The following is a 12,139-nucleotide window of genomic DNA, read 5'->3' as shown; positions in this document are numbered from 1 at the left end:
GCTCTTCAGACCCTTCTATTCCTGATTGGATCCTGCTATTTATCTGTCCTACGACAAAGAGCAAAATAACCCATTTCCTACCCATGCCTTAGCTCCTGCCACCCACATCATCTAATAAGCATCTTGGCTTATTACACCCAAGCACCTAGATCCAAGGCAGACTCCTGGGTAGTTGGATGAAAACATCTAACAGAAAGGCCAGGGTCCATCTTCTTTCTCCATACCCATGTTCTACAGAAGAAAACACTTTAAACTTAAAACCTCTGTCATGATGACAAAGACAACATAATGTCCTGCACAAGACCTCACATATCTCCTGGTCTTTGTGGCTAAGCAGCAGACTCCTCCATGCTCTTGCTGACCGCCAGCACAACTCTGTGCCTTCACCGTACCACCACCACAATGGAGATCTCACTCAGACCAGACCACTAAGGTTTATTCCACAGCCTCACAACTAAGGAAGAAGTTTTTCCCTGCAGGAAAACAACAGCCGGGAGCTATTTCCCACACAAGCTATGGGAATTCACTGCTCTACCAAAAACGCCCACATCCCTCTGGGCTGTCCCCTGTGTGTCCCAGCATCTGCTGCAAGCATCGTCCCACCATTGTGCACCAGCAAGTGTGGCCTCAGGCTGCGCTCCTTCAAAATGCGGCACGCTGCTGGGGCTGGGGCGGTGACTTCGGCCATGGAGATGTCAAAGCCCATGCCCTGGAGCTTCTTCACAAACTTCTCCCGGGTCGCTTGGGTTTCGTTAGTGCAGAACTGCAGCTTCAGACCAGCCGCTTTGATCCTGTTGAGTAAAAGCAGCAGAGGGGTTAACTAGACATAGAAAATGAGTGAAGAGTGTCAGTTTTGCTGTCCCACACCCAACTTGGATAATTACAATAAAAATGCAAAGATGATATTCCAGAAAAGCAACGGGATCCCTTACTGCGACCAAGACACATCTAAAACATTGATTTGGGGCACTACAGCTGCAGTTTTCACATGCAGAGTCCCTGCCATAGCATGTAGCTGCCCTTCTGGAGCCGAGAGCTCAGCGGAACACAGCAGCAGAGGCAATGCCCACCATCCCCAGGATACAACAGTCTGTCAGGCACACACGCTCTCAACACATAAAAAAAACCCCAGACCAGTTCCTATTCTTTAAACTGGTCTATGGATGTAGACACACATGACCTGAAGACACTGCACTGCCCTGAGGACGGTAGCTGACGCAATACCCCTGGCTGTTAGCATTTTAACTTGGATTTTTACCTTTCCACTTATTCATCACCTGCTGCAGTGATCAGCTGGAGGTAACGGCAAGGCTTCGCACCTCTACAAACCCCAGGTAAGCCACCAGCTAATTGCAATAACGCTTATATCAGCAATGGGGTTGATATAAGTTACAGTTATTATTCGGTTACATTTTTTATTTAATCTCTCATAAAACACCTGTGCTGTTACTTTGCGGGTAATCAAGAAAAATACGGTACTTCAACTGACTCAGTCATTAATGTTTACAGGTAAATGGCTTCTCAAGGGAAGAAAACACAGCCCCAAGCACCCGGAGCCAAGGACATGGTTCCTGTGGATCGGTACTCTGCAATCTTGTGCAAGCCCTCTGCCTCTGCGCGGCTTTGTTTCCTGCCCCAAGCTGCGGTGACCTACTGGGGATGTCACGACAAGCCCTCTTCTCCAAGGATGAGTTCCCAGCTATTTGGAGAACTAATGCATTTCAAAGTGGCCATGAGAAATCAGAAGTGCTGAAAAAGTATCACAATTTTTTTTAGAAATATTTGCCAAAGGGACTGTGACTCAGCTCCTCAAATATATTAAAATGCCTATTTTTTTTCAGGTTTAGTGTGAATTTGTACATAATGCCCCTGTCCATGGCAGAGGGTTGAAACTACATTTTAAAGTCCCTTCCAACCCAAAGCGTTCTGCGATTCTATAACTATCTTTGAGAACCTGAGCTCACACAGGTTCAGATACCTTGGTAAGTTTGGGTCTAGGCTTATAAATTCTTACTGAAGTATTATTACTTTTCTTTGTGTTAGGATGAAAAAGGACTTTCCTATTAGGAAAGCCCCTGCGTTGATTCTCAAGACAATAAAACCTGCTGGGTTCCTCTTCTAGGGAAGATGATCCCAACTGGTTGGTGCAAACACTAAAACCGCCTCGAGGCAACACATCTGGTGATGAACTTCCCATCAAAGGATTCTTGGAAATCTGGTCCTGACCCAGAGAACTCCTTCTGCTCATTAAAATTGCATGCCAGTGTCTTCTTCAATAATGCTGGTGATTCATTTCTTTCTTATTATTTGTCTTTCCTAATCATAGGTATGTGAATTATCAATTACACTTAGTGGTTAATTGCCCTTCATAAAGATAGCTTTTCTATTTTAAATTAGGCAGTTAATATATTGTAACTAATAGCATCCACTTGTACATTATAAATATATCTTCATTGATTGGAGCAGTGAATGTGAGATTCACTTACAAGTTAATGAAGCAATTGAGTGAAGAAGTGCAGGGTGTACCCGGGGAATAATTATTGTTAATGAATTATGATGTGACCTTCTCAGAACAATGAACAATTGGTGTGACAGTGGGATGACAGTATTCCACATCTGTTATTCGAAACACGGCTTCAGCTGTAGTTAAAAAGCAAAGCAGTGTAATTTGGATACATAACAAACTTTAATGGAGTGTGCCGTGGTTAAAAAAAAACTTATTCTAAATGCAGAACCTATCTGCACACTCTTAGGAAAAAAAATCCCATGATTCATGACCGCCTGGAAGCAGATATTTGTTGAATTAAGAATCTACTCTTTCTCTTCCTAAAGGTCAATGAAATGACCAGGAACAACACTAAGCGCTGACTTGCACAGACAAACAAGCACCCTCACGGGTCAGCTCGGTCAAAGCAAAGACTCAGTTTTCCTATACTACAAATAAAACTTCCTTCTAAGAATTTTAGATGAAAAACAAGAGCTACACTTCTGAAAGGCTTGACCGAAGCAGAAGCAGTCTGGACACATCCTGGACTGCTTCACGCCTTTGTGGCCACCAGCAATCACCACTCGACAAACGAGCTCAGTAAATGCTCAGGATCAGGTGAGGTCTACAAAGAGTTAGGTCAGGCAGGTCAGAAAATGGGAGTCCTCTGGTGAAACATAAAAAGGACTCCAAAAAATATCCTGGAACACTAAACAAAAGAAAAATATCAAGAACTCCAGAAAAAACTTATTTCTACAAAATTATCTTTTCAGCGAAAAGCCACCTTCTCCTTCAAATTAGCATCTCTAAAAAGACCCTTGGCTAGCTCTCTGCCAAATCCTCATGCAGCAGTCACACTCACCGGTACATGCATGATCATACACCCAGCGGGACAAATCCATCCCTCGATGCTCAGCATGAGGACCATGAGTGGAACCTGCAGGCCTGCACATGTCAGCAAACAACTGAGCTTAAATAATTAGGGAGAACTTTTAACAACACCTCTACATGGGGGAAATCCTGACTCTGCTCATGTTTACAGCAAAACTCTCCTTCAGTTTTCACAGTCGGGCTTTGCACCAGCAGAAACTAAAAGAGACAACTTGAAGTGCTCTGACGGAGGCTGCAAGTCTGCAATGCATGGAGGGCACTGCTGCTAATCTGGCCAGTTTAGCGGGAAACCTCAAGCTACCAAGCTGACCCAGCGCTCGCACTTCAAGAAGCACATGCAGAGCATGTTACTGCCATTTCTAGTGCTGGCAAGTGTGGAGATGTCAGGAGAAGAATAAAGAACAAAATTTGTAATGTGATGCCTTGTGAGATAAAGAGCAAGGGATTAGATACCTGCAAGTAGAGAAGAATGAGGCAACAGCAAATGAAATACACAACACACATTTTATCAAGATCTCCAGTGTATTACAGATTTATCAGCACCTATATTACAGAAGTGCAGGCACACCCAGGAAACCCAGTCAATCAGGGCTTCAGCTGACTTCCATACATCGTGGCTGCGATAAAGATCCCACTTAAACTCCAGAAGCACTAGAAATCAATCCTGATTAGAGAGCAAGCCGAGCACACCGACAGGCAGCACTGTGCTCCATGCTGCAGGGACTCTGCATGGTCCCGGTAGCCACGGACATCCCGAGGCCACCTCTCGCTCCCCATTTGGGGCCATCCACAGGCTCACCATCAGACAAATCCACTCCGTTTCCAACAGGACTGCTCAGAGCACTCCTAATGCCTACGAGCAGGAATGGGGGAGCTTGAACTTCACCTGCATGCAGGGAGCTAGGCGTGAAGGGAGAGCAGCTTCTGACCTTTTGGTGTCACAAATGGCAAACTGGGCTAAAAGCATCTCTGAAGCAAAAGACACTTGTCGGAGCCCCTCTTGGTGGGGACAGCAGAGCACACAGGGCAGCCGGGAGTAGACGAGGGGTCCAGCTGCACCCCCCCAGCTGCGAGCTGCACAGGCTCCGCTGCAGCGCCGGCAGTGCTGGCAGAGCAGGCGCGGGCAGCCCAGGGAGCTGCCGTGGCACACAGGCGCTGAAGCAAAGGACAAGTCACTTTCAAGCCCGAAACAATAAGCGGAGAGATGAGCACTGAATCAACACACCAACAGGTGGGGAAGGAGACCTTTTCTAAGCCTCACCAGAAGAGGGATTGAAGCCCACTCCAAGCCAAAACAACCGCTTGGTCACCCAGCAATCCCTAAATCTAGAACTGGGGCACCCACCCGGCTCCAGGCATGCCGTGAGCACACGTATAGGGGAAAGATGGAAATGAGGTTTTTAATTTCAGCCCCGAGCTGCCCCTCACGCTACGCCAGCTCTTTGAACTGACCTTTACCTCGTTCTGCTGGAGCAGGACACGACGCTGAGTGACAATGTCCCACAATGCAATTACCATGCGTCAGATGAGCCGGTCCCTTACAAATCACCTCGAACTTTACACATCTGCTGGCTGTCAGCATCTGCCAGGTTCACTCACCCGAAAATAATGAAAAAACTCTCATTATTGCTCCATAACAGGTAAAGTGTTAGGACAATTATTAGACATCCTGACTGACCTTGTGCAGACTTAACCAACTGCCCTTGCCAACCTTTACGGGCAGCCTTTGGGCACATAAAACACAAAACCTGTTCTTTCAGGTGATGTAAAGGTTGCGACACCAGTAGGAAAAGAAATGGTCCTGGAATCTAGGCTGGAAGCCATCACACCTTAAATTCACATTGTTCTGCACATGGCAGATGCAACTAAGAACATGGCATAAACCTACACTTCAGGCTTCCCATCTTTGGTCACCGTCTTTTGCAGCGAAGGTTTTTCCTACCACAGGAGCAGAGGGAGAATCCTGCCCACAGCCAGCCGGTACTGTGCAGACGGGCAGGGCGGCAGAAAGCAAAACCCTGGAAGAGGCAACAAACCTGAGCTTGGCAACTGTCCAACGCCAACTTCAAAGGGGTCTGGAAGAGCACTGGTTATGAGATTTCCAGAACTGGCTTTTTATTCTGCTTTTCTTTTTGCACAGTGTTGTGTTTTTGTTTGTGGTTTTTTTTTTAATTTAGAAGAAAAGAAAGCGTGCTAAGCACTTATGCTATTTGACTCTTTTGCATCAGCAGACAAATACCAGCGTGCTTCACTGTAAACTTGTCAGCACTCCAGTATCACCTCTGAAACACAGGGAAATAACAGTACCAGAGAGTTATCTACCTGCAACGAAACAATAAAACCAGGACTTGTGCAGCAACGCCATTCTCCTACCTGGGCAGCATTAACATTTGCTTATTGCCCTCTGCAGGGTGCTGGTGCTACAGGTAAAGCATCTCCTGTCAAGAGAAGAAATCAAGCAGAGAAGAAACTGAGCATAATGCTCAAGAGTAGAAATGACTTGCCTAGTTTCAAGGGCAACACAGATGAAAGAGTTTGAACAGAGCAGAGATTTATACCAATTCTTTAGCCTGCCTGGCTGATGGAGAACCACAGCACGTGATGTGTTTTAGCCAGCATCTAAAAAACACTCAAAATGACAAATTGCAATGGGTTTTGCAACAAGAGATCAGTCCTAGTCCTCAAAAGCTTGCGTAACAGTGGGAAAAATCTCATCCAGACCACAAAATGGTGAGTGAACAGGACAAAGGGAGGTATGAAAAGCTTCTGTGCCTTCAGACACTAGTGACTAGCAGGCAACAGGATGTTTTTCCATTGCCCATGAAAGCCCTGGCTGGCCCTGCCCCAGCTGGGAAGTAATTCACCTAGCAAGGCACACACTGCTCTCCAGAAAAGGCAAAGACCAAAGACCCTCTTCCAACCCCTGTGACGACAGGTTACATCTCAGAGTCTCAGATTATATCACGTTTATGAATTAATGTAAATCCTGGGCCTGATCTTGCAGGCTTTTCATAGGAGAACCTCCCACTGCCAGAGGGGAACCTCAGTGCTGGCTGAAAGTCATAACCCCTTCTGGGGTCCAGCTGTGGAAATGCCTGTGTGTGGGGAGGACATTCGCTCTGTTTTACGTACCCTCTGCTTAAAAAGTGTATTTGTGGCAATAATGTCTCATACTTCCTTCACAAATCTTCATTCATACTATTTCAGTGGCTATTTCAGTGGCTAGCATTTTTCAGCTTTAATTTCAGCTTCTGAAATCACACCGAGAAAAATCATTATTTCAGAAGTCTGAAGGAGACCAGCCATAAAATTCTTCATCCATCCTTAAAGTCATCTGGCCAGTTTTTATAGCCCAAGCCTCTCCCAATTCCACAGAAACACTGAACTTCCCTGTGTTTTGCTTGGTGGGTGCAATGAATCATAGAATCATAAAACCATAAGACGGGTTGGGTTGGAAGGGACCTTAAGGATCGTCTCGTCCCACCCCGTGCCCCGGGCAGGGCCCCCTCCCCCCAGCCCAGGCTGCCCCCAGCCCCATCCAGCCTGGCCTTGAGCACTGCCAGGGATGGGGCACCCACAGCTGCTCTGGGCAGCCTGGGCCAGCGCCTCGCCGCCCTCACGGGGAACAATTTCTGCCTCACAGCTCATCTACATCTCCCCTCTCCCAGCTTAAGGCCATTCCCCCTTGGCCTGTCACCACGTGCCCACGTACAAAGCCCCTCTCCAGCTTCTTGCCGGCCCCTGTAGGTGCTGGGAGCTGCTCTAAGGTCTCCCCGGAGCCTTCTCCTCCCCAGGCTGAGCAGCCCCAGCTCTCCCAGCCCGGCTCCATAGCAGAGGGGCTCCAGCTCCTCTGACCATCTTCACAGCTCTTGAGATGAGATCAGAGGACTGTGGATGAAACCCCACGCATGCTCCTGTGACACAGCAACCTTGGCTTGCCTTCTGCTTGTTCCTTCCCTATCCCAGTGTCCGAACCTTTCCTTCCATTCCTCTGATTTCTGTCATCCTCACAGTATGTCCAAACTGCTTAAATCTTGCTGTCACATCTCAGATGATACTTTTGTGCCATGATCTCCTGGTGTTGCCATTCTCTGATGTCCTGCCATCGCTCCCAAGTATAATTGAGCTCATTAAAACTCCTGTTCTCCAGTGGTGCAGCTTTCTGCTCCATATAGCAAGGCTGGCCTGACAAATCCGTACATGCAGTGCTTTTTGGCCCCACTCCCCCTTGCTTTGAGACACTATTTGACAGCAAAAACTGAAAAATCATGGAATTGTAGTTCAAAGTAAACTTTAAAAAACTACCAATATCTTTATTGAAGTAATTTCACCCATTTGGAATTTTTCACAGGTAGAAATAAATACTGGAAGTTGTACATCAAAACAAAGACAAAGTCCATCTCATCCTGAATTCTCTACAAAGGCTGCCTCTCTCTGACCACTGAATACAGCTTGATACCAGAACTACTGAATGAATTACCTGATACCGTAAATCATATTCCACCTGCCTGAACAGAAGGGTAGACAACAGATTTGTCTACAGATTTGTAGACAAACAACAATATGTCACAACAGTGAAATCCAGAATTAAGTATTTAATAAAAAAAAAAACACCAAAAAACCATGCTTTTTAAGTGAATCTGCAGAAAGGAAGTACAAAGCAGAACATAAAAAAAAAATCTTTCTGGTTCATTACGTTCAGTAATAAAATGCATTTAATTGCTGCAGATTACCAAATTAGCTTAAAGTACTACACCTAGCAGTCCCAGACTTTAACCGCACTGCAGGAACTGAATGAGGGCTTCTCACTTTGTCTTGTAGCGGCTGGCCCATTGTTTTGTTGCAGCAACTTAAAACCGAGTATAGTTCAAATATATGGGTGAATTTTGCAACAAACGTAAACTCCGGTTTACTGGTAATTCTGCACTTCAGAGAAAAAAAAATTAATCTGAGTTTTGCGGATTCAGTCAGCATGAACAGGTCTGAAATATATTCATTTGCATTAAGCAAAACACTTTTATGGACAATATAATGACTCATACTCCAACAGCTTTCATTCTCTGCTAAAAGCAGTCGCATTGTTTTGCCTCTGAAGCTACTCATTATTCTATTAAAATTTCAGCCAAAACCAAGTTATCTTTGTCACGGTCAAATTCTTACTTTGTATACAAACAACACCTGTTTGTAACTAATGAATTCTATTTCTCAGAAAAAGAAAGTAAATTGCCAAAGGGTTTTATTTAGCCTGTTTTGTAGAGAAATAATTCACTTGCACGTGCTCTGCTTACCTACTTTAGAAGGTACCATACCATTTCACTACATTAGCTCAAAGACCAAGCTGCATTCCAGCAAACTTACTGTGATTTTAATCTGGAAGCTATCAGCAACTAATTCCAGCATATCACTTGCAAAGACAGCATGAAATCTGAACGGCAATACTGCTGAGGATATGCAAAGAATCAGGCTCAATTCTAAGATTCCAGACTGAGTTCACCAAACATGAAAGGTGGGGAAAAGAAGTTACTATCACAGTGGTAAGCTGAGACAATTTTCAAGTTCTAAAGCACAGAATGAGGCAGTGCTGCTCATCTACTTCAGGGATTAATCAGTATTTATACAAGGTAGTGGACAAACAAGTACGTTAGGTAGTAGGTATCACTATAGTATCTTCTATTATTCTTTATTGGCAAATATTTGCGCAGCACATAATCATGCTGATGGACAGGTAAGTAGCTCAAGACTCTAAAGGTTAATGATGTTTAAATGCCACAAGCATAAGCACTTACTCATGCGATTTGTGTAGACAGCACTCGGAGCAGCCACAACTTCAGGGACACAGGTCTTTTTAAAAAAATCATGAACACTGCTGATTAGGAAAGCAAGTATGTGTTAGGAAGGTCCACTGCTCTCAGAAAACTGAGGCCACAGCTAATGCTAGAGACTAGAGTGGAGTTTTTGACAACTCTGCAGCCACAGAGGATCAACTCCTGGACCTCCTTCTGGCTCTGTCAGTGAACAGCTACATGACAATACAGAAGCGCTTCATCTTGTTGTGTCTGCTGCTTCAGGAAGGGCAGGTGACACCAACCCCTCTTTGGGATCCACAGACAGAAGGTGTAGAGTTACGGGCAAAGACAAATGAAAAGATAATTTGCACAACAGTATGTGAAGTTTATCTGCAAGTCTCTTTCTAGGAGAAACAACTTTGCTAGCGCATGTCCTGAAGGCACAGCCAGCCTTGAAACTGAACATCTGCGGAGCCTGTGCTAAGCCATGCTTCAGTTTTCTTCTGCGACAACAAAGATTTCCTACTCCTTGTCGCACATACTCTTTCAGATGGCTCTTTGTAAAGTCACAACTGTCCCACCTGAACCCCCGCACGCTGAATTGCTTTACAGCTCCCGTTCCGCTTGTTCTCCTCACAATCTTCGCCTTGTTAGACTCTCCAGGTATTTTATTTTAACATGACTGTCCAGCTGCTCCACAGCCTCCCTGCTCCCCAGATTTCCGTTGCTCTTTTAAAGGACTCTCTAGAAAGTTGTGCTAACAGATGCACTATACGGGCCAAACAACAGGATGTTGTAAATGTCCAACTACTGTGTGCTTTTCATATGGATATGCTAATGGGAACACTATCAGCACACAGCTGTAAATGCAAATAACAGAGCACAGGCTGAGCATCTTTTATGGACGTTTAACCACCTTCTGTCTTGTAAGAGACCAGCTCCCCGCTATTTGTAAGATAAAAAGCGAATAGCTCACCTCGTGTCAATGCTGTGTAAATCAATTAAGACAATAACAGCACAGCACAGAGAGACTGTTACGGCTGGCTCCAGAAGAAGCCTTTAAGTCGCCGATGGGGCTTTCTGATCTTGTCCATGGGCTTTCTGATCTGCTCCACAGCATCTGCCAGTTAACTGCACACACTCGGAAGAGATGTGTTTTATTTAACTCTGTTATGCCACAGTAAATTAAACCAAGAAACGTTACAGGTTAGAAGTTTTAAAGGGCCAAATTATCGTATCAAACTGCTTTTCGATTTTCTAGTCATCCACCACTCCACTATCCCCACCTAAAGTTAGCAATAGCAGCCCCCCCGGTGGATTTAATAACATTCCTGGCACTCTAGCTTCTGGGTTAAACCAGGGCTGCCCATGCCTTTAGGCACACAGATGCCTGTCTGCCATAGCCCAGCTGAATAACAAGAAGGATCCAGATTCGCCTTATCATTATGCAAGTGCGTAAGGAGGTCTGTACAACAAATACTTCCATGGCTTATCCTTTCAGTGCATACCGAAACCTAAGATATTTCACAGGTAAACTTTATCAGAGATGCAGGTACATTAGCAATAAATAAAGCATTCCCAGTTGTAACACTTAGCGTTCCTCACACAAGTTATACCGACTCAGATAGTGACTACTGATGCTTTCCTCAGGAGGGTCTCCACAGCACTGGGAAGTGCGTTACTGAATGTCATCTTGGTTGGGATGTTTCAGTGTCCATCAGCTTCTTCAGTCATTTTTTTCCACTCCATCTGACTCTACTGCTAGCTAAAAACAAATAGACGAGAGAACCACACCCCTGTAGCCATCATAAATATAAACCGGGCCAAATTCCACTGGCAGAAATTACATTGCTATTCTCTCAAATACTAACTCAAATAACTGCAGAGCAGAATTTGGCTGAAATCAAGAAGAATCATGCAGCAAATAAGAGTTTTAAGGAGCTGAAATGCCTTCAGTCACGTGCAACCGATGACAAATGAAAATGTTTACTTATGATTTTTATTGGTGTGTACTATATGTTGTTATGCAAAGTTAATTACTGTAATGGTGTGGGAGATGATGTAGCAGGGCAATCTGAAGAGAACAGGTCAGCTGTCATATAATGAGAGTCCCCATCTGTAGTATGAATTATCAAAATGGTATTTAAGACTCCTATTGAACATATATATGCACTAAAAGATTTTTGACATGTCTTTTAGCAAAAGATCTCAATTTGAATTAGTTATAAAGTTCCTATCTATCTGCAATTATTTGTTAATTGATACAAAAATGAATTCATTTTAAGAAGAGCTGCTTTTAGCTTTAATCCACCTGCTTGAAACCACCGAGCTGTACTATGATGCAGACACAAATATTAATGACCAACTGGCAATAGGATAATGAGTCAATAACAATTTTAAATGGTGTGAGCTAGCACAATTACTAACCTAACAGGCAGATAAATAAGGCTACTCCACTTTACCCAGGGAAAATTATTATTCTTAACCATTACACTGAACGATCCAAACAAAGCGTTTGGGGTTGGGTTTTTCCCCTTCCTGGCACTTCTCCATACTGACTTCTGCCATTCCCAGTTTCAACAGCTACTACCACCTCTTCTCCATTGATCATTGATATGAAACTCCTCGGAGCCCACGTATGCCAAAACCAACCACCAATTCCCAGCATGCTCCCTCTGAAACAAGCCTCATGCACAGAGCTGAGGAGAAGCCCAGCAGCCCACGAAGCAGCGCGGCATTGTCACCCCTCCGGCAGCACAGCAGGCACCAGCAATGCTCACCAGATCCTGACCAAAACAGATCGACTTGCCCAGCACAGTTCTCAGAAGCCCGTTGCTAGATCACCTCTCCAAACTGTCCTCAAAGACCCCGGCAGCCCCCACCGGGTCAGACAGGCTGGATTAGCTACAGAGTTGCAGAAACCCCTGAGGAGAAACAAGGGCTTAGACATTTCCAATGTTTCAAGAGGAAGTCCGTA

General features: G+C 44.8%; 1 protein-coding gene across 3 annotated transcripts in view; it reads right to left on the bottom strand.

Moving 5' to 3' along the window:
- Window positions 1-12,139, bottom strand: part of LOC121093688 (phospholysine phosphohistidine inorganic pyrophosphate phosphatase) — an 89,163-nt gene that overhangs the window by 74,429 nt on the left and 2,595 nt on the right. For all 3 annotated transcript variants that reach the window (XM_040606408.1, XM_040606409.1, XM_040606407.1), the window contains exon 2: window positions 604-791. In XM_040606408.1, the coding sequence (XP_040462342.1) occupies window positions 604-791 (188 nt within the window). The remainder of the gene's footprint in view (window positions 1-603; window positions 792-12,139) is intronic.

Source organism: Falco naumanni, chromosome 9 (genome assembly GCF_017639655.2).
Source record: "Falco naumanni isolate bFalNau1 chromosome 9, bFalNau1.pat, whole genome shotgun sequence".
NCBI lineage: Eukaryota > Metazoa > Chordata > Aves > Falconiformes > Falconidae > Falco > Falco naumanni.
Note: the sequence above shows the minus strand (reverse complement) of the source record. Positions and strands in the feature narration are given on the sequence as shown.